The sequence below is a fragment of the Pelobates fuscus genome, chromosome 2 (genome assembly GCF_036172605.1).
Source record: "Pelobates fuscus isolate aPelFus1 chromosome 2, aPelFus1.pri, whole genome shotgun sequence".
Classification (NCBI taxonomy): Eukaryota; Metazoa; Chordata; class Amphibia; order Anura; family Pelobatidae; genus Pelobates; species Pelobates fuscus.
Genome location: NC_086318.1, coordinates 324,377,712 through 324,405,087, shown reverse-complemented (window position 1 = coordinate 324,405,087; position 27,376 = coordinate 324,377,712). Strand labels below are relative to the sequence as shown.

The 27,376-nt window shown below is 36.6% G+C and overlaps 1 protein-coding gene across 2 annotated transcripts in view; it reads left to right on the top strand.

The window, feature by feature from the left end:
* Positions 1-27,376, top strand: part of GRIK2 (glutamate ionotropic receptor kainate type subunit 2) — a 622,789-nt gene that overhangs the window by 431,870 nt on the left and 163,543 nt on the right. For both annotated transcript variants that reach the window (XM_063443553.1, XM_063443554.1), the window contains one exon: positions 27,167-27,376. This exon is cut by the window's right edge and continues 14 nt beyond it. In XM_063443553.1, coding sequence (XP_063299623.1) covers positions 27,167-27,376 — 210 coding nt within the window. The remainder of the gene's footprint in view (positions 1-27,166) is intronic.

Genomic DNA, 27,376 nt, shown 5'->3' with positions numbered 1-27,376 from the left:
CACAAACTAAATTTACTTGAATATGTAATTCTGGATTCATATTTATAACCTACTCAAAACCTACAATATCCTCCAATCTAATACACAGCCTCCTTCAACCCCCCACTCTAATTCACTACCCCTTCCCCAATCTAATACACTGCCCCCCAATCTAATACACTGCCTCCCTCCCTCCACTCTAATTTAATACATTGCCTTCCCTATCTCCCCCAATTTAATACACTGCGCCCTACCAAAACTCTAATACACAGCCCACCCTTCTTCCCCCCAATTTAATACACTGTCCCCCTCACTCTAGCACACTGCCTCACCTCCCTCCACCCAGCTTAATATACTTCCCCACCGCCCTCCCCTTAATTTAATACACTGTGGCCCCAGGGCAGACAGCCTACCGGAAATTTCCCATATCTCATAAGGCCAGTCTCATAAGGTCATTGTGGGCTTTATGCGGCCCATCGGCGGCATATTTGTCATGCTTGATCTATATGTCCACGACTCTTTTATAACATGAAAAGTAAAAAATAAAATATTCTGCATTTCTATTTTCCTACATTTAGTTGGGATCATTTTCTGGCACCTATTGCAAAGCAGATTTTTTTTCATTTGCTTCTTTTGATCCTGATTTGCACATGTTTGATCTAGAATTAAAGTGATATTTGTTTTAGTATTCAGTTTAATATAGTCAATTGTGAAACGGATAATTGTCCAGTCTATTTTCTATCTGGTCTAACTTGTGCAAACAAGAGGTAATTGCAAAAATGTTGAATCAGTATGTTATTCCAAGTTAATAAAATGAGTCAACAGAATGAGTAAATGTGGGCCAGTGCATTTAAAATTACAACATAGTCAAATATTATTGCACCTGTAAGCAGGTGAGGTTTACATGCTAGATGAAAAAATGTAATGTGTTTATTCTATCTGTGTTTTCTTTGCAAACTTATACCAAACTTATACATTTCACATACAAACTTCATGTAACTAGAAAAAATATTCATTCATGGTACTATGAATGACTCATTTAATTCAACTCTAACTGACTTGTAGACTGGTATATAGTTCTAGTCAAGCAGCAAATACAACAATAAATGATGTAGCGGACCCCGGGTTACCCGACTGGTTACCCCTGCTAATTTCTCCTCTGAGCCAGACTGGAACCGTTAAACACTCAAGCATTCATTCCCCCAGTAACTAGACAAGACTTAGTTCTTGGAATCAACTGATTTTATTTTGGCCACACACGGCTTTTATTTACTGACCCCTAGCCTGAAATCTTCAAAACAACAATACAGGGTTTTTCCTCCCAAGAGCCTCTGTGTCTGAGAGATATTTAAGTGAGAAAACTATAACTCAATTATCTCTCAGTTACAGGAAAATATACACAAAACAGACAATCCCCCAAAAGTACCCCCAATATATCCAGGAACCCCACAAGAGTTATATCCCTGGATAACTCTGGTGTGAGTGTCCAATTTGGCCAAGTATCACTCAGATCCATTTGGAAGAATTGGATCACCACCGGTGTAAAGTTTTGACCGGCCAGCCACGATGTGATGCCCCAAAACAGTTCCAGGTAAATATGTTCCTCAGCCGGTCTCTGTTTGGGGGTTCCTGTGCGAACACCGTACAACGGATTCTCCTGATTTTCAATCGGCAGTTCCCATCTCCCCAACATTGTTCGCATAGCTTTTCAGGAAGTAGGATGGGCAGCGATATAATCTTTACCGGGGGTTCATGCGAGTGCCTAGCCAGAAAAGGTTCCAGACACCCAATGACCAAGTACCGCTGCCCACGTTCGGGAGACAAAATAGCCGCCATTCTTCAGTTCTACGAAATGGTGGCCACCCACGGGAAGCATTCCTTAATTGCTTCTCTTGCAGTTTTGCACTTAAGCTGCTGGTGTGAGCGTTCTTATGGGGTACAGGGGTTGTCCTCGTTCGGGAGTCGAATACAGTGTGTTCAGATACAATAACTCCAGAGCATATAAAAAGAAAAATCATTGAAAGGAACGTTTTTTTACATTACAAATATAATTCCCATTAAATATTATCATGCAATCAAAATGCAGTTAAATGCATCATGTTACCTCATCTTCTACCCACTAAATTAGTAATTCATTAAAAAAATGTTGTAACGGTCTGCAGCACCCAGACTCACAAATATGTACATAGTTACATAGTTATATAGCTGAAAAGAGACTTGCGTCCATCAAGTTTATCCTTCTTCACATATGTTTTTGCTGTTGATCCAAAATAAGGCAACAAACCTAGCCTGAAACTCTTCCAATTTTGCAACAAACTAGGAAAAAAATCCTTCTTGACCCCAAAATAGCAATCAGATGTCTCATTGGATCAAGCAGCTATTACCCCACTAATTAGAAATTATATCCCTGTATGTTATGTATTTATGCAACTGAAATTTAAACATCTGTATGAACTCTGATAAAACCACCTCTTCAGACAGAGAATTCCATATCCTTATTGGTCTTACTGTAGAAAAACTTTTCTTTGCCTTAGATGAAATCTCCTTTCTTCCAGCCTAAATCCGTGACCTTTTTTCCTATGAGTAGCCCTATTTATGTATAAATTTCCAGATAATGGTTTGTACTGGCCCCGAATATATATGTATAATGTTATCATATCCCCTCTGAGGCACCGTTTTTCCAAACTACTACTTACCTAACCCAGGGATCCGGTTCGAAGGGACTGCCTGACAACCCATGCAGTCCCCTGTAGCAAATCCTGTCCTTGCAGGCCATGTGATCGGGATAACATTACAATCACATGGTCAGAATGGCAGTTTAAAGCACTGGGTCATGCAGTCCCCCATTAAACATGGCCAAATATATTTAATAAGAAGAATAAAATGTATATATATATATATATATATATATATATATATATATATATATATATATATATATATAAACCAGGAGCTCTCTAGGGGTCGAAACGTTGAATGATATTTTTTGCACTTATGTGATACCACAATAAAAGAAAATATTGTTAAGAAGTTCTCTGAGTGCTCCCACTACTCCTTGTTTATATATTGAACGCTGGGGATGCACCTGGGCAAGAATTTCAGAATCTACTGCATTAGGGGTGAGTGCCAAGTTGATATATATATATATATATATGTGTGTATGTGTATATATATATATATATATATATATATATATTTAAATTAATTTTATATATATGTGTGTAATTTCATTCTAATTGTATTTTGATACCAATATTTACATATATTGATATCAAAACACACTTAGAATGAAATTATATATGTATAAATGTATATATAGATAGACAGTGTCACCTATTCATCCGCTTATAAAAATGTGGTTAATGGCATTTACTGTCCACACAAAAATAAATCCACAGAAGGGTTAAAGGATCACTATAGTGCCAGGAAAACATACCCGTTTTCCTGGCACTATAGTGCCCTGAATGTGCCCCCACCCTCAGGGTCCCCCTCCCGCCGGGCTGGATGGAAAGGAAGGGGTTAAACTTGCCTCTTTCTCCAGCGCTGGGCGGGGAGCTCTCCTCCTCCTCTCCGCCTCCTCTCCTCCTCCTCTCCTCCTCTTCGGCTGAATGCGCATGCGCGTCAAGAGCCGCGCGCGCATTCAGCCAGTATCATAGGAAAGCATTTACAATGCATTCCTATGGACGCTGGCGTCTTCTCACTGTAAAAATCACAGTGAGAAGCACGCAAGCGCCTCTAGCGGCTGTCAGTGAGACAGCCACTAGAGGCTGAATTAACCCAGATATAAACATAGCAGTTTCTCTGAAACTGCTATGTTTATAGAAAAAAGGGTTAATCCTAGAGGGTGCAATATTGTATATAAGAAATTAAAGTATAATGAGGTAGATGGAATATCACTCACAAATAAAGAGCCTCTAGATAGGGCTCAATTTTCCAGTATTGTGGGAGATAAGGTTCCCACTGACTTCTCTATTTTGCTAGTAGCCAAATATGCTCTCAGGGACAGGTATGTTGTTCCAAAAGTTCTTTATTATAAAGTGCACAAGAGTAATAAAATAAGAATAAAAAAAGACCTTACAGGATTGAAGGTAATTGATGGGGCGAGTCCTTGGTGCAAAACGCGTTTCGCCTCATTCAGAGGCTTCATCAGTTGCTGTGGGATATGTAAAACGTGTCCATTTTTAAATAGTTCATAATTAGAGTTCATTTGAAGCTGGTGGTCTGATGGGCACTAAATTTGCCCCAAGTTACGCCAACCTTTTTATGGCATTTTGGGAAGAAACTTGTGTATTTATAGAACAACAGTTGAAAATGAATTTGATGACTTATTGCCGATTTATTGACGACATTTTCTTCATATGGAATGGAACTATGGAAGCCCTACAAGAATTTATAGCATACCTTAATATCAACAATTTTGGAATCCACTTAACTAGCGTTTTTAGTAATTCCAGTATTAATTTTCTTGATTTATATATTAGCATTCAGGACTCTAAGATCATCACTAAAAATCATTTTAAACCTATAGACGCAAATAGCTACATTGAAAAAAGCAGCTGCCACCACAAGCCATGGCTTAATAATGCTCCCAAAAGCCAATTTATCAGAATCAGACGTAACTGTAAGTTAGATACAGATTACCTAGAACAGGCCAATTATATCAAGCAACAGTTTATGGAAAAAGGATACAATGAAGTACTTCTCAATCAAGGCATAGAGAAAGTAGGAAAATTTAAAAGAGAGAACCTCATTCAATATAAACAAAAGAACAAATTAGCAGAAACTTATGAAATCCCTTTTATTTGTAATTTTAATGGACAAAATAAACGCATACAACACACTATAAAAAACATTGGCACTTAAGGATGACCCAATTTTAAATAAAATTTTACCCTCAAAACCTAAAATTACATATAGAGGAGCAAACTATTTAAAAAATATTTTAGTTAAAAGTCATTTAACTTCTAAGAAACCGAAGCACTTTATTCAAGATTTGAAAGGATTTTACGGGTGTGGTATGTGCCTTCCATGCAAAGTCACCAAAAGTACTAAGCGTCATCTAGAAAACATAGAGGATATTATCCATAAGCCCTATATTATTAAAGACCACCTTACTTGTCACACTAAGGGCATTATATATATTTTAAAATGCCCTTGTCATTTAATATATGTAGGAAGAACTATTAGACCTTTAAAGGTCAGAATTGCTGAACACATCCGCAATATTAAAAATGGCTTAGAAGCTCATAGTGTGTCCTTACATTTTAAAGAAACCCACAACCAATATCCAGAAAATCTATTTATTTTTTTTGCAATAAAGCAAGTCAGACGAGACTGGAGAGGGGGTAATTATATAAAGTTATTGGGTAAGGAAGAAATGTGTTTTAGTTACAATTTTAAAACCCTAATTCCCTATGGATTAAATTCAGATTTTGAAGTTTGTCATTTTTAAAACATAAGAAATAATTGTTAAGTAATGCTAAAGTTCAATTTCCTATATTTAAGTATTTTATTATGTATCTGCTCCTTTTAATATATTTGATTAATTTTTAAGGTTCTATTTATGTGTTAGTAACAATCATTGCCCTTTTTCTCCCTCCTTAATATACACCTTTTATTGCTTATTAAGATGTAATTGTTTTACTTTTGTTCAAACTGTGGGTTTCCCTTTTTCTGTCTCTATAAGGGTCACCCACTATATATAAAAAGACTGGTTATGCAATACAAATGTAATAGAGCACTAGGATGTGCCCTAGTACATAGGAAAACACGATCGCGATCTATGCGTTCCACTGTTGGAATGCAAATATCCGGAAGCGGAAGTCCCGCCCAAACACATACATGATGATGACGTTTACGTTCCACTGATGGAACGCAACCACCCGGAAACGGAAGTGACGTCCGGACGTCAGGACCACCAGCTTCAAATGAACTCTAATTATGAACTATTTAAAAACGGACACGTTTTACATATCCCACAGCAACTGATGAAGCCTCTGAATGAGGCGAAACTCGTTATGCACCAAGGACTCATCGCATCAATTACCTTCAATCCTGTAAGGTCTTTTTTTTTTTTTGTCTTTATTCTTATTTTATTACTCTTGTGCACTTTATAATAAAGCACTTTTGGAACAACATACCTGTCCATGAGAGCATATTTGGCTACTAGCAAAATAAAGAAGGCAGTGGGAACCTTAGCTCCCACAATACTGGAAAATTGAGCCCTATCTAGAGGCTCTTTATTTGTAAATGATATTCCATCTACCTCATTATACTTTCATTTCTTATAGACCATATTGCACTATTATGTGTTTTATTTCTGCTTTTAGGACTACCTACTATTGATTACCTGTTATAATAAGAAGAGTCTCCACCTTATATTGTATGTATTTGAATTTGTTGTGAGGTGAAAGGGAAACTCACTAAGGTGTTTTGAGAACTTCTTATTGTATTTTACTGTGTGTGTGTGTCACACTGTAATACTACTATATTGTATTAATCCTAGAGGGACCTGGCATTAAGCTGAAGTGGTCTGGGTGCCTATAGTGGTCATTTAATGCTGAGCAGCAATTAAATAAAACAAGAAATGGGAACCAGGTATTTGCCTTTGGGGTCAAAGGCCGGTTACAGCCTATCAGATCTTCTTTGGAAGCCATTCAAAGGTTCATTGGTTTTGCCAATTATTATATAAGGTTTATAAAGGGATTTTCTTCAATAATAGCCCCCATCACCAATATGACACACAAGGGGGTTAGCAGTAAGATATGGTCTAAGGAGGCTATAGAAGCCTTTGAACTCTCAAACAGCGGTTTGCCTCTGCCGACATATTGATACATCCTGACACCAGTAAACCTTTCATACTGGAAGTTGATGCATCAGAGACAGGGGTAGGGGCAGTTATCTCCCAGAGTGAGAGCCAGGATACTCCATTGCATCCTTGTGGTTACTTCTCTAGAAAGTTGTCTCCTGCTGAGCACAATTATGATATTGGTAATAGATAATTGTTGGCCATTATTCTAGCTCTCAAGGAGTGGCAACATCTTTTAGAGGGTTCCAAGGACCCCCTTTTGATCATTACAAATCACAAAAACCTAGCTTATATAGGAGATGCTAAACAATTGACTTCTAGACAAGCTAGGTGGTCTCTGTTCCTTTCTTGCTTTAATTTTCTTATTACTTATAGACCTGGTTCTAAAAATGTCAAGGCCGACACCTTATCCAGACAGTTTGATACTGAGTCTATACAAGAGCAAGAAAAGTCCCATATCATCCCCCCAGAATGTATCATTGCTTCCACTATCCTTTAATTGTCCTCTCCGCTGCTTGGCTCCATCATGGAGGCTCAGTCTCAGGCGCCCTGCGGTAAACCTCAGGACAAATTGTTCATTCCATTTGGGGAAAGGGTTAATATCATGAAGATGTTTCACAACAATGTGTCTGCTGGTCACCCAGGTATTAATGAATCCACTTCTGTTATCATGAGGTCATTCTGGTGGGATTCCCTCAGGAAGGATGTATGTGCAGGTTTGTTCTGTTTGTGCGGTTTCCAAAGTACCTCATAAACTCCCTTGTGGCTTGTTACAATCTCTTCCCGTTCCTGAGGTCCCATGGTCCCACTTGTCTATGGATTTCATTGTAGAACTTCCTAGTTCTAATGGTTATACCACTATTCTCATGGTTGTTGACCATTTTTCTAAAATGGCTCACTTCATCCCTCTCAAGAAATTACCGTGATCTCAAGACCTGGTACTGATCTTTATACGTGAGATTGTCCGTCTGCATGGCATTCCTCACAGTATTATATATGATAGAGGTTCTCAGTTTGTATCCTAGTTTTAAAGGGCTTTCAATAAGCAATTGGGGATTGAATTGTCTTTTTCATCCTCTTACCACACCCAGACTAATGGTACAGCTGAGAGGGCTAACCAGTCTTTGAAGTTATACTTGCGTTGTTTCGTTAATAGCACTCAAGACAATTGGTCCGAATTATTACCATGGGCCGAGTTTGCTAGGAACAATGCTGACCATGACTCCTTTGGACATAGCCCTTTTTTTGTTAATAATGGCCGGCGTCCTACTGTCCTACCGGCTGTTTTGTCCGATACAGCTATTCCTGCTTTGGATGACCGTCTGGCTTCCATCCGTGATACCTGGGTTAACGTTCAATCTGCTCCGGGTACTGCTGCTGACTGTTTCAAGAATTATGCTGATACATGTCAAGGTGCCAACCCTGTTTACCAAGCGGGTGAGAGGGTTTGGTTATCTTCTCATAACATCAGGCTCAAAGTCCCTAGCATGAAATTTGCTCCTAGGTTTCTTGGACCTTTTCGTGTCCTTCGTAGGATCAATCCTGTTGCGTACTCTCTGGCACTTCCGGCCTCCTTGAACATTTCTAATACCTTTCATTTGTCCTTGCTCAAACCTCTTGTTTGCAATAAATATACTGTCTCAAGTGTCCCTCTTCCTCCCTTGTTGTTTCTGGACAGGAAGAGTATGAGGTCTCCTCCATAATTGATTCCATGTTTTCTCGGGGCACTTTACAGTACTTGGTGGATTGGAAAGGTTATGGACCAGCCGATCGTTCCTGGGTTCCAGCATCTGATATACATGCTGGCCGCAAGATTCGCTATTTTCACGCCAAATTTCCTCTCAAGCCTGGTCCTGCCCGCCCGGTGGGCGTTCTTCAGGTTGGGGGTAATGTCATGTATTCATCTGCTTATAAAAATGTGGTTAATGGCATTTACTGTCCACACAGGAAAAGTTGTGCCGAACAGCAACCAAATCCACAGAAGGGTTAATGCTGAGCAGCAATTAAATTATACAATAAATGAGAACCTGGTAACTGCCTCTGGGGTCAAAGGCCGCTTACAGCCTATCAGATCTAGAGGAGGGGTATTTAGGCCCAGTTCTCATCCTGCTCAGTGCCCTGTCGTAGTTTCCCTTGTGGTTGTCCGAGAGCGTGTTATTGATTCTGGTATTTCTGGTTATTTGACTTTGGCATTGTTGTTGACTTCCCTGTTTTCTGTTATTCCCGACTCCTGGCTTTTCCTTATCGTTGTGTCTCTTTCTGTTTCCCTTGACCTCGGCTATTCCTGATTATTCTTTGGTACTTAAGTCCAGCCATTCTAAGGTCTGGTATACGTTACCTATCAGTCCTCTGTGTTACAAAATTCTGGATCATTCTGTAATCCTGACAGAAATAATTGTAAAAAATATACACGCATATATATATCTATTTTCAAATTCTACGTGTATATGTATGTAATCTTTTTACATAATTATATAAATGTATTAATTACAATTTGAGAGACCTGCATGACAACCCTGGCAGAAAGTCCAGTGAATTTAATTTGCAAGTCCTATATTTAACCCTGTAATTTTCCAAAACACCATAAAACCTTTACATTGGGGGAATTATTATACTCTGGAGACTTCACTGAACTCAAATATGAGTGTTTTGAAACAGTAAAATGTATCTGGATGATGATATCATCAGTGCAAGTGCAGTTTTTTTTGTAAAAAAAAAATGCAAACTAATATGAATGCTAACTTTGGCCAGGGCCAGTGGCTAATAAAAAACACTGATGTATTCTCCATTTTGAATACCTTGGATTGTCTACTTTTCCAAATGGCATGCTATAATGGGGGTCACAAAACACAAGAAGTAAAATAAACTTTTAATGTAGAACGATTTTAGAATTTGGTATGTTTGTCTTGTAAGCTTAATAGCCAAAAAAGAAAACACAATTTCCAGACAAAAATAAATAAAACATATACATATAGTAGACATAACAGGCTATTTACCTTAGGTTATTTTGACACTTTTTACGTAGCCATTTCATTGCCAATCTCCAATGATAATATTGAAGTAAAATTGTGTTTTGGTTTGTTTTTTGACACACAAACTTAGAACAATTTGGGGTATTATAGCAGTTTGACTGTTCAAAACAACCCCCACGAAGGCCTACCATTTGTAAAAGTAGACACTTCAGGGTATCTCACATGGTGCATATTGTGCCTTAACATGCCCCCATTTTTAAACCAATATAAGTCAAAGTATGTGGTAAAAAAATAATTTGGGGCATTTTTTACATATGGATTAAATTTTTGCTGGGCATTTTGTATATTTGATATGTGCCACTATCATAGCCTCCAAATGATGCTCAGCTAAGTCTTCTAAGTAAAATTATACCCCCATTGTATGTCTTTGGCACTATTTCATGAAGCTACAGTGCCATATATGAGACCTATCCATTTTCAGTATTTACAGTAGAATTTTGAGAGGCAGATTTGATGGGCCCATGATTCAATTTAGGGCATTATAGCAGTTTGACTGTTAAAAAAGCCCCACAAAGGCCTACCATTTGTAAAATTAGATGTTGGGTCCATGTGCAATTTCTGAGCATCTTAGCAGGTTTTGAATTCAGACTACTCCACAAAGGCCTACCATTTCTTAAAGACACCCCAGGGTATTTCAAAAGGGACATTTTAAAACTTAGCGTAGGCTAATTTGTTTGCTAGTTTGCACCAAGTCTAGTAGCAATATCATTTTTCTGCCTTTTTGACACACACTTGGAGATGTTTCTGTATATTTTGCAATCCTTATGTGTGCTTCGGCAGCATAACATCTAATATGTTGCTCAGCTATGTCATCTTAGTACAACAATATCCCCATGTGTACCTTTTTCAGGGATATGTGGATGTTGAACGGGCACATTTGAGACACACCAATTTCATATTTTTTCAAAAGCAGATGCTGGGCCCAAGTCTAATTTTAGCAGCTCATGATTGCAAATTACCTCTCAAAGGCCACATCTATTTTTAAATACAAGCAGCTCATCAATTTCAATTATGAACAAGTGCATACTATTTGCTGTGAAAGGGGGAATATTTGGCGTAAACTTATCAGGGGGTAGTACCCAGTCATCTGCGTCACGGGCAACACTAGCATGGATTCCAGAACCAAAAGACACAAACAGACCACAAGAATACCAAGAGAGAAACTTTTAATACCGATCCTTAGAAAGGCCAGGCTATACAAGCAGATAATAGTCAAGTTACAAGCCGAGGTCAAAAGAGTAAAGAGAAATGGAACAACGATAGGACAAGCCGAGGTCAAGGATCAGAGAAGACAGGATACATGGGAGACAAAGCCAAGATTCAGCAGATGACTAGAATCACACCACAAAACTAGTCTACTTATTCAGTCTGGGTGTGGAAAATGTTAAAACAGTGGCCAATACATAGGCCAGGCTGAGGGGGGAGGGGGGCAATCAGGGCGGTAATAACTGGTCTCAGCTCTTACTCCCCTCTTGAAACACACCCTTCACCTTTTCAAGAGGTTTTTCTTTTTGGGGGTTAATGGAATCCTGAAGCAGAAGTGACCTGCCTCCATTCTTCTGCTAGGCTCCACTGAAGGTCTTCCTCTGTGGCACTCAAGCAGCCCAGAAATGAGCTGAAGCTGAAATGAAAGAAACATGCATTTCAGCTAAGCGTTTGATTTTTAAAAATTACAAAGGCATTATAGACTGCCGTCTGCATTATATCTAGGCCCACATTTTTGTACCATGCCCTGGTCTTTCGCATGATCAAATACAGCTGCATCAGTTGATTGGACAGAGCAACTCCCCCCATATGCCGATTGTAATGTTGTATGCAGACTGGCACCCATTTAATTTCCCCTCTGCCATGAACTGCGACCCTGCGAGTGCATTCATCATGGATGGTGGTTAGGATGAACACCTCCTTTTTATTGTGGTACTTTAGTGCCAGCAGTTCATTCTGGTAGAGAGCTGCTGTTTCCCCCCTTATTATTTTTTTTCTGCTAGAGGCTCTGGGAAACCTGTGAGACTCTTCCTAATAGTGCCACAGGCCACGGGGTCAAAGCAGTACAGCATTTTTCGAAGTGGGATACTGTTGTAAAAATTATCAATATGCAAATATCCCTTGTTTAGTAATGGCATGATTAGGTACCAGACAATTTTCCCACTTGTCCCTGCTATATCTGGGCAACCTGGGAGATCAAGGTGGCTATCCCTTCCTTCGTATACATGGAAGGTGTACACATAGCCACTGCCACTTTCACGCAACTTATAAAATTTGATCCCATATCAGGATCTTTTGGATGGGATTTACTGTTTAAACCCCAGTCTTCCCTTAGACTTCATGAGGGATTCATCAACAGAAAAAAAAATTGGGGGGTATAAATAGTGGGAAATTTTTTGTTAAAGTGGGCAATTAGAAGGAGTATTTTATAAGAGAGATCATACTGCGAATGACCTTTTGGAGGACACTTCGTATTATCACTAAAGTGCATAAATCACAGTATGTCTTCATATCTTGGCCTAATCATTGTCTGGAAAAATACAGGGGGACAGCCTATATGCCAGGATTGGCAGTGAACTCTGGAATGTCTGATAAAAAATTATTAGGGGGTACCCAGTCATCTGCGCCATGTTCAGCATCAGAGGAATCAGCGATTTTTCCTGATGGACCTGCAGTATCTGGCACATAGTCCTTGTCCCCTGCGTCACTCTCTGCGTCACTCTGCGAGGCAGTGTCTGTTGCATGTGATACAGATATGTAGACAGTATAGTACAAAGACATATACCAGTGGGGGGCACCACAATCACAAATCGTGCTTATATTTACCATATATATTGCATGGTGATCATATAAAAAGAGGAATAAAAAACATACATAGTGAAGTATTTAATGACATCAAATATCTAAAACAACAATACAAATGTACACTCACAAAAAGGGTGGCACAAAGAGACTTATGTCTAGTTGTGCAAAAGCGCTTGTCAACCTCTAATGGGTAAAAAATCCCTGGTAATATAGTTCCAATGTCGATGCCTAATGAAGTCATCAGCCAGGCAAGGAGATAATGGAGTCTTTTAGGGAGGTGTTGACAAGTGTTGACAGGTATCTCTGCTCGACGCGTTTCGTCCCCAGGACTTTTTCGAGAGCTGTGTGTAAGTCTCTTTGTGCTACCTTATTTGTGAGTGTACATTTGTATTGTTGTTTTAGATATTTGATGTCATTAAATACTTCACTATGTATGTTTTTTATTCCTCTTTTTATATGATCACCATGCAATATATATGGTAAATATACGCACGATTTGTGATTGTGGCGCCCCCCACTGGTATGTGTCTTTGTACTATACTGTCTACATATCTGTATAAAGATTTTGGGGATTCGGAGTGATCCCTTATTGGGAGTAGCTGTCCTGCACTTTCTCTGCACTTTATCCCTTATACCGTTTTGATATATTCTGTTGCATGTGAGTTGGCCGCCAACCGGGCATAATCCGCTTTGCGTTATACTTCCTAAACATAATAAACTTTAACTAAATAACTAAACTTTAATTTTTTTACTTTCTTTTTTACTTTTCACCCCTAACTTGCTTATCACTAAATTCCCAAATTCCCACTAAATTCCACCCACTCCAACTAACAAAAATACAAATTTATAAAATAAAATAATAAAATGTAACCCCTTAGGGTTACTAAAAACAATCAAATTTAACCCGTGAGGGTAAAAAAAACTAGATCACAGTAAAATACTGTGATGCTGGCAGTGACCAATCAGCAGGGAAAGGTTTTTTGGAACCTCTTCAGACAATTTATTCTCTTCAGGGACACAATGTAACAACGATCCATCTCTCTCCACTTCAAAAACCCACAAGAGGGAGGCGAATCTGGTATCCCAGCAGCAATGTGACCGCTGTGACTGGCTGTCACAGTGATCACGTGCACTGGGACATCGTGGTTTCCTGTTGATGAACTGCCACTGACTCGGAGGCACCCAGCAAGAGTGTTTACCCCGTGATTGCCAGCACTGCAACGATCTGGGGTTAATTTTAGTGCATGACGGACCTAGTCCATCATGGTTGGTAAAGTGTTTCCCCAGGATGAAGGACCGGGTCTGTCATGCATCCTTAAGGGGTTAATAGATCCATCTCTACATATCTCAAAACAGAATGCACCTGTCATGGTTGATTATATGTTTCTTACTTGTTCTATATTAAATCTTGTATATATTGTGTATTAATAATGTTTTTGTATTTATGTAGTTATTGTATTGGTTTTTTGTACCCTATTGTATCAATGCAATATTTTGTGAACCCAGGGCATACTTGAAAATGAGATAAATCTTAATCAATCAATGTATTCTTCCTTGTAAAATATTTTATAAATAAATAAATAATTCACTGTTAAAATGCCATGCAGAACAAAGATAATAAGAATATTTCTTAGTTTCTCACATTTTGTTATTTTTATTTTATTCATATTAAATTGTTTCATATATAAATATTTGATGTGAAATTAAAGCCCTGTGTCTGCTGAACAAAATGATATATAATAAGTGTGGATGCATTTACTATGAAATAGGTAAATTATGATTGAACATTGACTTCAAATTCTAAGTTTTGTTTAGATAAGAACTTGTATAATTGCCTCCGTCCTTAAGGGCTTAACAAACTATAAGGAAATAAATAAATCTTAACACATATAAAAAACAACGTAGTTTTTGCATACTTCAGCAAAAAGAGAAATAAACTGAGGGAAAACATAGTAATAAATAAATAAATATATACAGTTTGCTGGTGTTTTGCACTCCTGCTTTCCTCTTGGTTAAATGCCCAGTGCTCAGCTGCACAAAACTGCAATCTGCCAAATGAAGCCAGCACTCAAGGACTTGAAACAAATGAAAAGGGTTTTAATCCATAGAACTTGACAGCGTTTCAGTTTACATCAGCGTACTTTCATCAGGAAGTGGTCTCGGTGCCTATAGTTTCTCTTTAATGATTTTGAATCCTAAGTAGGTTATATCATCTGATTTTAAGTAAGTCCACATACAGATTTCAAATCATGTGGATAAACTCTTTACTAGACAGTTTTATACAAAAATAATGATTTTAGAAAAATTTACATCCTTTTGTATTGAGTTTTCATTTATTCAGAGAACTTGCTAAAAAAAATACAAGTTACAATATTTTCATGCTGATATGGAAGATGTAATAAGGAAGTGACATTTCTCAATATTTTTGTCACAGCACATTTAGTAGTTCTATAGTACAGTACACATTTGTCTTTTGTTTATTATTTTGTCTTTTGTTTATATTTTGCACACTGTTGAACTTGGCTAGACAGGCATTGGGCCAAGAAAACAAGGTATTATAGGCTTTATATAAAGGCCATCTTTTTGAAATTCTATACACTTTGTTGAACATTGAAATAGACGATGCCACAAAGGGAAATGTATGTTAAAAGATAGCTCCCCTATCTGTTTTACCAAATAATATGATCTTACACTTCACAATTTTGCAGTGTAGTCTTTCAGACATTTCTTAGTATACTATAAAGTTCTAAATGCCTTTGGGTACAGTTTATAAGATAAAGAATATCACTCATCACTTGATTTTGCTTTGAAAATATACAGCTGGGTGACTAGATGAAACATAAACTAATCTCAGTTTTTTTGCCTTTGAGGCTGAGAGCAAAGTAAAAGTTCACTTGAATCCTTAGGACATACTAGTGGATGATTACTCTTGTGTATCACTCCAAGGGTTTATGCTTTAAGCATAGTATAAAATTCTTTCAAGCTCCTTATATTTATCCATACCAGGAGTAGATTTGATAGTTATTTTTCAATATTCACCGTGGTGACTTTTGTGTCACACCTGATGTATGTTTCAGAAACGCTTAGCTTCCTTCTTTTAACAGCCTGAAATCCAAGCATTAAATACATGTTTTTCCAGTGACATCTCTGGATATTTATTGTAAATGCTTATGTTATCACGCTTTCAAACACACAGTAAATTGTCCTGATGTTTTACTTTATATATTAGATTATAATGTTTTGGGGGGAAGTATTTCCGTTCTATAAATGATTAAATGCTATCCTTTTTTCAAATTATCGGGCAATCTAATGTGTGTCTTAAGATTTTCTTAGGCATCACCCTAACTTTTAGATACATGTATCTCAGTGTCAGTGCAGCATTAAACCAAAACCATTTTCTAATTTTTACTTGTCATGAGGACTGTAAGCATATGGTTTTACATAGAGCATAAACCCTTTACTCCACTATGGATTTAATTTGCTATTGGCCTGATTTCATGTGGGTCTCCCTCAAGCAACAGAGTGCTTGGAATTATATACCCTAAATTAAGAGACTGTAAATCCCCATACACTATGGGCTTGCCCAGAATGGGTTTAGTTTCACCTTGGTTAGACACAGATACAAAATAGATAGTATGAATAATTGTTGCACTGCCCCACAAGGACTAACCCAAGAAAAGTCTCATAAATGCAAGATATATTGACTTCAGCATGTATGGTTTACCAATAGGTGATAATCTTGAAATGTTGCAGTCAATATTTTATGAATAACGGGATGCTGAGTTTGAGAAGCAATGGCATAGAGTTGTAATCAAAATTATTCAACAGCCATTGAAAATCAGGTTTATTGTCAAAACTTACAGATTTTCAGGTGTTTGCAATGAAGAATCAAACAAAAGTAGTTCAAATAGTTCAAACACAACAAATAGAAAAGGCAGGTATAGGCGCTCTCTAAAGTAACTAAGTATACGGCAGCAGTGAACCAGCAGGACAACAAATGCTTCAAGTGGGCTCCCCAACTTCAAATAAAAATTTAACTTATAATGACCTCTCCAGTCTCAAAAAGATTCAAATATTTCATGGCAAGCATCTTTAGTACTTAGTAGAGCACCCTTTTGCTGCAATTACCTGCTGTAAATGAAATGCATTGCCAGACACCAGCTTCTGCCAGCATTCCTGAGGAATCATAGCTCTTTGCTCATGAGCAATGGCCTCCAGTTCAGTAATATTCTTGGATTTGATTTCTTCTTCAAATCCCCCCTGGAGAAATCTACTGATAAACAGGATTATATAAAGGACACAAGGAGATTAGTCTATGTCTAACCTTTTGGAATATAGAAACCACATCTGCCTTTCTACAATCCTCTAGTACAATTCCTAAAAGAAAACAATCCTGAAAGATAAAAAAACAGGTTCACTTATTTCCACACTCAGTGACTTAAGTACTCATGGGTGAACACCATCAGGCCCTGGGGCTTTGTTTACATTAACGGTCCATAGTTGCTGCGGCTCATTGTCTAGAGTCATCCAATCACATTTTTTTCTGGAAGTTCTTTGCAGCAATTTTCTGCCTTTTTTCTAATCATTTACATCCTCAAATAACATTAAAGGACCACTATAGTGCCAAGAAAACATACTTGTTTTCCTGGCACTATAGTGCCCTGAGGGTGCCCCCACCCTCAGGGACCCCCTCCTGCTGGGCTGAATGGAGAGGAATGGGTTAAACTTACCTCTTTTTCCAGGCAGGGAGCTCTCCTCTTCCACTCCTCCTCTTCGACTGAATGCGCATGTGCGGCTAGAGCTGCGCGCATTCAGCCAGTCTCATAGGAAAGCATTCTCAATGCTTTCCTATGGACGCTGGCGTCTTCTCACTGTGATTTTCTCAGTGAGAAGCACGCAAGCCCTCTAGCGGCTGTCAATGAGACAGCCACTAGAGGCTGGATTAACCTATTTATAAACATAGCAGTTTCTCTGAAACTGCTATGTTTATATAAAAAATGGTTAACCCTAGCTGGACCAGGCACCCAGACCACTTAATTAAGCTGAAGTGGTCTGGGTGCCTTTAGTGGTCCTTTAAGAAGGAAAGAAATTTAGGCACCACAGATCTATGAAAAAATAAAAAAAGCATGAGAGATTGTACACATTGTAGCAGTTAGGTTGCTTGAAATTAATTTTTACAAAGAGGGAAGAGGTAAATTACCTCAAACCTTTTAAAAAGTACAATTTTAAAAATGCTACTCAAAACAGGTTGTTTTGGTTGAAGAAGTTTTTACGTCGGTGGCACCCAAATCCCATCTCTCTATCCATTTATGTAATTTAGGTACACAGTATAGGTCTTGCAAAAGGGTTGACTAACTCCTCAATCAAAAGTTTTATGTTTTAATGTTTGTGGTTAGCTTACGTTTATTTTATTTTTTTTATATATATATAAATCTTTATTTTTCGATTTAAAATTTTTTCATTCATATACAGCTTTTCAAAGATATGTTTAGAACACAGAACCATAAGTTGCGTTACAATAAAATGTTATGCATAATTAACAATAAAGCTATGTTCATATGTTCATATGCTCAACTTCTGCTGTATCTACAGTCATACAATCATACAGTAAGGAAAAAAAAAAACGATACAGTTCTTATCCGTACTCTCACCTATCACTGCAGCTTAGGGGTGGCTATCTATAGGGGGGAGGGGAGGGTTTGAGTTTTATGGTTAAGATATCTAACCCAAGGGGCCCAGACTTCATTGTATTTCTCTCTAGAAATCTTATTTGAAGCTATCCCAGCTTCCATACTACATTGAAATTCTATCTGTGTACATATATCGTGCCAATTTAATGCACCCATATTTCTCCAGTTTCTGGCCAAAACTATTTTTATTGCCATGCAGATATGGATCATAAGAATTTTTAGTTTTATGTTGCTTTTTGGCAGATCTAAATGAAACAAAAACATTTGAGGCGTAGTAACAACTTGATCCTCATAAATAAAGTCTACCAGTTCCGATAGCATTAATTTAATAGGTTTCAACTCCTCACAGTCCCACCAGATGTGGGAGAATGAGCCCAACTCCCTACCGCATCTCCAACAATCTGGTGGGAGTGTGGGTTGAAACCTATGGAGGCGAGTAGGCACCAGGTACCAACGGTATATAATTTTAAAGTACACTTCCTGTATATTCACCCCATGTATATATCTTTTAAGTGGTTAGCTTACGTTTATAAAAAATACCAACACAGAGAAAAAAATAAAAAATAAAGTCTATTAGAAATAAGTATTTCATAATTGCATTTTTGTCTTTTTTTATTATTTCAATTCAGCCACACAATGGAAAGTAGCAAAACACTTTATCCCTTTTTGCAATATACAATTAAAAACTAACATTAAATTTAAATTTCATATAGGGAGGGTACTTAACTATTTTTGCAACAAAATGCCTTTCTTTGAAACTGTACATACAGTAAAAATGATTTATGAGGATGCTCTAATCAAGTTATCACCACATTAATGGTGCTTACTTGATGCTAAAACAATATGCCTAAAGGGAGGCATTATGCAGAAATTGCCATTTAAAAAAAAAAATGGCCATAGTTTTTTGATCAAGAGAATTTCGGTTAAAAAAAAATCCATTCAGCCTTAAATGATTTGCTTCAATTGTAAAATATCGGGAGGTTCAAAAATGAAATAATAAAGATGCTTATAGTGTTTAACAAAAAACTCTCAAAATGTATATTAGTGATTTAAAGTTGGTGCTAAGTGTAAGTGGTTACCAGCAAAAGGCACAGTAAATGGAATTCTGAATTTGAATCAACTGAACTGGCCCACCCATCGTGCAATTTGGTAGATTTGTGATTTGGGTATATTTTTCAATTCAGAATTTGGAAAATTGGCTAAAAACTCAATCTTCCCAAATTCAGAAGAATTTCAGTTAGAAGGAAATTAATTTCCAAGTCCAGGTACTACGTACAGGTACTATGGATATTTGGTGCCATGATATCACAAAATCATTATAGACAGAGCTAATGCTGGTACAGCCCCAGGTCTCCTTTTTCAACCGAGAAATCTTTGTTCTCTTTCATGCTGAAAGTGCTTGCGTTTTGAGCACTTTCAATACTTTAAGTGCAGTACTTCACTCTGAAATGAAAACAAGAAGGCTCTGCCAGAAAATCTCCCTGCAGTGAAATGGTTGATTGATGGAAGGAAGGATGGATTGATGGAAGGATAGATGGGTACATGGAATGGCTTCAATTCATTTTTGAGTATAATTATTAACTTGCATTTTTTTGTCATATAAATCATATTAGAAATGAATTATGCATACAATGGGACTACTTACTGAGCAAATATAAGTACACATGGATATTTTGTGGATTGACAAAATGTAGAATATTTTCAAATGAAGATTAAAGATTTTTTTCTAACTTTGATACTTTAACTTAAGCTTTGGAAGCAAGTTATTAACTATTCACAATTCACTGCTTAATGAACATTATTTAGCATTTTAACAATTTTTTTTTTTAAATACTGACATCCTTTTAGTGAGATGTCATTAAATACATCAGATAATACATCAAAATATATTTTGGTACAATGTATTGATTTTGTATGTTTTTCCAACTTGGAAATGCACGCTGTCAAAATATACTCTCGAACATTTTATATATATATATATATATATAAAACAGCAAGTGAGGATGACCTTGGCATTTCCTAATAAAATGTTGGCTTTAGGCAATCTTGTCTTGAAAACAAGTACTTTTTTTATTACAAATAAAACACATTTTAGTATGTATGAAATATCAGATCATATTGTGTATCAAATCAGCTAACAGTATATTTTTTTTCCATGAAAATTCAGTACAAAGTATAAGACCTCGTCTAGAGACATTTTTGCCAGATACATGGAAAAGAAAAATGTTTTGACACACAGCCCTGCAGCAATACTCATTTGCACTTTATTGTATTGCTTCCAAAAACTATACTCCATGTATTTCCTTTCAGAAAATATATATAAAACTGGTGCCAATAATCATTGCAAATGAAGACCTATTTTCAAAAAATAACAATAAACACAAGGATATTTTTCATCATTTCTTTGAGTGGTCCAATATAAAAGAACAATAACATCTAAATAGAGATTTTTTTTATTGCTTGTGAATGATGATACTGATGTAAAAATATAGCATTTTTGCATAGAAAATGCATCCAACATATGGAATGAAAATTGAAAAAAGAATCTTCAGATGAATAAATGAATTGAATTTGGAATTGAAAACAATTTCATGTATAGTTTGCTATTCATTAATATCTCAACAATTTATATGTTTTAAATTTATCATGTATTAGTTTGTTCTGTTAAGAAATATTGGTGTTAAAAAGTATTAGAAATTATGTTATACTGATGAATGATATAATGTTCTATCCTAAAAACATCCATTGATACCTGTACATTGTGTAAGGTGATTATTGCGGTTTCTGGATAAAAAATATTCTAAAGCAATTGCTAAAAGAAGCAATAAAGCTAAAGAAATTGCAAAAGCCTAAAAGCCTTCAATTACAGACAGGCCCACCATCAAAATTCTTGGGGCCCCTTACAAGGCTGGGCCCAACGACCCAGACACAGATATCCAATTAAGGCTTTCTTACAGACACATTCCCATTAGTCACAGACAGAAACACGGGTACACATAGCTACAGATGCACACTGCCAGACATACACACACACCACACTAAACACACATTTTGCTAAAGATACACCCATAATCACACTGCTAAATATAAACACAGTGCTACATACAGACATTAGTACACATATGTACATTACTGAAAATAACACCAAGCTACATACACATACACTACTACACACACACACACTACTTATTCACACATACACATACAATAATACTGCACATAATGTCCAACACACAATGTCAAACACACAACCATCTACACACACATCACACACATACATTTCTATATACACACACTTTACTCACACATTCTACACAAATACAGTAGCACACAAACATATACACACACACACACATACACACACAATATTAATGCATAAAGAATATTTTTAGCCACACTTTTTAAGTTACATTTTTGTGGATGAAGGATGGCTTCTGTGAAATCTAGTGAGGATTGACAGGTAGAGGACTGCAGCCTCCATGCTCCTCTGCTAATCTTCCACACAGCTTACACATGGTGAGATCTCATCCTCCCAGCACTGCCAAACAGGAGAGAAGGGGAGGGGGGGTGGGGGGGCAGGTAGTAAGTCCATTAAGGGGACAAGTCTGCTGGAGTCCCACAATGTGGTCAGCTTTATGTAGGCCCCATTGCTGGACTGGGCCGCTTAAAAGAGTATTGGCTGTCACCTCCTGATGGTGGCCTTGCTTAGTGGCTATTTTGGCACTGCGGGCTTTGGTACAACTAGCGATGCAGCTAAAGGATTACACTAGTTAATGAGTTATATTTAGTTGAAAGTTTATGTTAAAAAAAAATAAAATATATATATATATATATATATATATATATATATATATATATATATATATATATATATATATATAAGAGATATTAAATAGTATTCATGCCTTCCAGGGTCTAAAATATTACAGTAAGTTAGGCTTTCAGTTTGGCTACACTGGCCTTAAATTTGCAGCTGACTTTGAATTTACTGTGAATTCACTTCATACTATATTAATTGACATCTGCTAATATTAGGAATAATTCAAAACAGTGCTGGGTTAAGAACCTCTTGCACATGGTGCTGATAATTATGATGGGCCTATGAATATGTCTTATAGACAAAAAACCCTAAAACAGCCTTACCTCCCAAGAGTGTTGTGGTGCTTGAGGGACACTTGCAAGATGCATTTTACACCTAAACATACAATAAACATGTCAATCTGTAAATTATACCTCTCCACCCAGACCTGTTCATCGTAAAAGGTCCACCGCTCTTATGTCCTTTCTCTCGCTAATCTCAAATGTGAAATTTTTTTTTTCTCAGGACTCATTTCTCCACTCTCCTTCTTATCTTACTAGGGAACAGGTGGGAGCTGTCTCTAGGTATTCAGTTTGGGATAGAAAAAGAAATGGATGTAGTGAGTATAGCAGATGGTGATATGCCACACTGCCACTTAATGACAGGAGGATGTTGGGCTGTTAGAGAGATAGAAGCACCAAGAACATCTGCACAGTGCGCAAAACAAGTTGTAGAGATAAGATGCTCATTTTTAGTCATTTTTTTTAGTCAGTTAGTCCACCATCTTTACAAAGGATATAGAAATATATTTTAATAAACTGTTTTGTGACCAATATGTTTATAATAACTTTTGTTTGTTTTTTAACTTTATTTTTACAAATACTTTTAAACATTTTTAAATTTAAATTTTCATTTTGCTTTCCAATGCTCACGTCTCCTTTTGAGGAATTTGGAATTCTAGCCTTTTAAAATACTCCAAAAAGACATACAGTATATTTCTGAAAAGCAAATAAGCCAATCTAGGGCATTTCATTGTGAATATTTAGACATGTTTCATGGAAACATTGTACCACTCATCTTTGCCAAATCTAGCAGTATTTTCTGCACTAATTTCTTAAATGCTTCCATAATGCTTAAATGTCCTTGCACAGTTTATGTGCCAATCCAAATAAACTTGCCAAACTGTATTCATCAATCTTTGGTACATGCAGATTACTGAGTTACCTGACATGTAAGTTTTTCTTAATGCGTTTTTAGAAATACAAGGCCCTCTGGACTCTGGTCTTACATGATGTGATATAACAGCCTTACTAGACACTTGGGCTAAGGTATAACCAAGCACTACTACAGACATGAGCTTTTTTCTTGATGTTTTCACTGTGATTATCCAACCTACATACACGCAGTGTTATTTACTAAAGTTAGAATTGTTGGGAAATCAAAATAAATTCAAAGTGAATTTCAAATTTAAGACCAACATAGCTTAATTTAATGCATGTCCATAGTTGATTGAATTCTTAACAAGGCTCATTTGAGGAAGTATATTTGTTTATTTGAAATGGGTTGATCACAGTGCACAGTATAGCAAGAGTGAGGCAGCAGGTAATAATTGTGCAGGACCTTTACTATCCCTGCCTGTGAAAAGGCTAGTTACTCCCAATGTTAGTGTTACAAATTTGATACTTATGGAGGCTAGAAATATATATGAAACTCCAGCATCCTCAATTTATCATATCCACGTAAGTGGAACCATGCGCACTGAAATATGTGAGTTTTGTGAGCAAAAAAAAGAAAATTTTGTACTTGCCCTCCAGGCTAAAAGTTGGTAACTCTCCTCTACTGCCAGAATATTATTATTCTTATTATTAGAAGTAGGAGGAGAGATAGAAGTAGGAAGAGAGATAGTGACAGAAGGTGTGAATGGGTTTCATGTGGGCGGGGTCTAGGATGAGGTTTGGTGGGAGAAGGAGAAAAAGAATAGAGAAATGAGTGCAGGGCATGAGAAGAGAGAAGGGGGAGTGTACCAGAGATGGATTAATGTGGATGTGATTGTGTTTTTGAGGGAAGTGAGTGTAAGGAGATATTTTGATGCTGAGGGAGAGGAGAGAAAAGGAAAAGAGGAGAAGAAAGAGCATTGCTCAGATGAGTAAGCACTTTGAGAAAGCAGAGTGGGCCGAAGTAAGGAGAGTGAAGACTGAGTGTTAGGTGTTAAGGGAGTGTAGGAGTGTTCTGAATGCAGGTAGTGCTTGTAGATGTCATTTCTAATTATCTAAAATTGTATGTGACTGAATGTCTTTGAATTGCTGTCTTGGAAAAAAGTAAGCATTTCTGTAAGTCTGAGTGTCTGATGTCCCCGTGTTTATAAGATTGTATCTTTTTTGTCTGTGTCTACAAACAATTAGTCTATTTGGAGGTAACTGTGGGTAGCAGTCATAACAAAGGTGGAACCAGTCACTAAGTTCCTCCCATAGAGCAGGGGTGGGTAATCTGCAGCCCTCCAGATGTTTTGGACTACATCTCCCATAATGCTCGTAGGGCTATAATGCTAGCAAAGCATCAAGGTAGATGTAGTCCAAAACATCTGGAGGACCGCAGATTGCCCACCGCTGCCATAGAGTATATGGAGAGCTGTTAGTAAATTACTTTTTTTCTGGCAGAAGCCAGGTAACTTCCTGTCACTACTTGTGAACTTATAAGGCACTGAACAGCCGCTACATGCGAAAAGTAGCAACAGGTACTTTAGCAAGTATGAGTCGGCTGATAAAAAGTAGCGATATTTATGGAGAGGCAGGCATGGGGTTTATTGTGCAAATGTACCCAAAATTCATGTGTAAGTTGCTTAGTGTATATGATACGTATTATTCCCTGTTGTTATTTCTATGTTTCTGATTAGTTAATTATGCTATTGATTAGATATATATGCCATATTAGATAACATGTAACATATTAGAATGCTGTTTTCTTGTGTCATTTGTTTTTGTTGAGAATTAATATTTATGTAAAATAAATAAATAAAAATAACACAGGTCTCACACAAATTAAGGGGTTTATCTGTTAAAGGGAATGCAAATAGAAATGCATGTACTTATTTTACTGTCAATTTAAAAATTAAATTGCATACTTAATATAGGTTAAATTGCACTTTATAGCTGATGGCCTGTATCTCTTTTGTGTACAGTCAATCAGTTTCAATAAATTCAATTAGAAATGCTATTTTAAATGTCCAGTGCATATGAAATTATCCTCTACATTGCGGTATTATTGTGAAATAATGAGTGGAGCAAAGAGAAACACCAAATATAGAGACAATAAAGAAAATAGAATACAAACTTTTCAGTTATATGATGGTTCCTCCGAATGATGTGGTTATATGCAAAGAAAAAGAAAAAATATGCAGTGATAGTGCAGATGGTTAACAATAATAGAGAACGTGTTTCCCATCTATTAAGCAAGACTTCTTAGCACTTTTGTAGCATCTCAGTAATAAGGTGCTTTCAATGTTTGAGATAAAAAATGACATAGATTTATTGTCTGCTACATGCAGAAAAATATAACATCAATACAATCGAAATATATGAAGAAAAATAGCAATAAATAAAAAGGTGGCCCCTTACTGAATCTGGTGGTGAGTTTAAACAGCATATGCTGTAACTCACTGCTTCAGCTTTTAATAGTGGGGTGGCAGGCAGGCTGCACTGTGTTCTCCAGGCTCGGTGGGTTTGCAGACCTGCTAGTCTGTGTATATTCCCGAGAATCAGCTCCGAGTTCCGTGCACAACAAGCTCCTCCCCCTTGCGTGATGTCAACGCGTTTCGCCGTATTGCGGCTTCCTCAGGACGTGTTCATAACCACCATGTTGGTTATGGGCATATATAGGGCAAAGTCCCTCATGATAGGTTGATTTCAAATTGCCCCAATTACAATATAATGTTTATTAAAACCAATATAATTCTGACTTAAAAAATATACAGATTATTACTTCAATTTAATTCATAATAAAATAGCAACCAAATCTTGTGCTTAATTACATTAAACCAAAAATTATCATAAAAAAGCCTATTTTACAATTACATCTATAAACAGGTATTAGCTCTTAAAGTGACCATGTACCTTATAAAGTGCGAATTGTGACATCTATTTTATCTACATAAAAAGATCAATGTTACATAGAAGTAGCATCTATAGAATGTAAAGAAAGTGGCTATGCATGAAAAGTGTATACATTATAATGCTTAAACTTAAAATAAATTAAAAGTATAAATTAACCTCATATTGCTAATTGAATAATTTCAACATATTGTTTATAGATAAAGATAAAAATAAATAGCAATAATAGAGATAAAGACAAAAGTAAATGCAGCTTCTTTTAGTATGTATAGTTCCCACTTATTGTATATACAAAGGAAGAAAAGTAAAAAGAAAGGTTAGTCTCCATATTCAAAAAATTCACTGTTTATTATCTTAAATAGAAATATAGATTTCCACCTTTAAGTAGCCCAAAGGAGTAGTGCAAACCATGTGGGACTCAATAGTGATAAAGTGCAGATGTAAATAAGCGGTGCAAAGAGTTTTATTGTAATAAATCATAAAATGTATATTTATAAAAATAGACATACATATAAATATGCATATATAGAGCATACAAAGTAAATGGATATGGAGGGGTGGAGTATTATCTTAATTGTTAAAAAATAAAAAATACATGAAATATAAAAAATAATAAATAATAAATAAAAATCATAAAAATCTATTTATTTTAAAATTCTAGTTACTTTAAAAAATGGCATATTTCAAAATCATTGTTTAGGCCATGTGGGATCATAGTGTTTAATTCAAAGATCCACTTCATTTCGGCCTTTGCGGTATAATTGCGGTATGTTTGTTTTGTTTTTCTTGATCTTTAACTTGCATTTTATATGCGTTATTGTGTAATTAAATGTATTGTAAAATGTTAATGTTCCAATAAAAAAAATAGTTTAATTAAACAGGTTTATTTTAAGCATTTTAACATTGATGCTTTAGGTTTGAATGATATTCTACATATCTTCTCTTTGTGTTTCTGTCTACAGAAAGCTGACCTTGCAGTTGCACCATTGGCTATAACTTATTCACGAGAACAGGTCATCGACTTCACGAAACCTTTCATGACCCTTGGAATAAGTATTTTGTACCGAAAGCCCAATGGTACAAACCCAGGCGTCTTCTCCTTCTTGAATCCTCTTTCCCCTGATATCTGGATGTATATTCTGCTGGCTTACTTGGGTGTCAGTTGTGTGCTC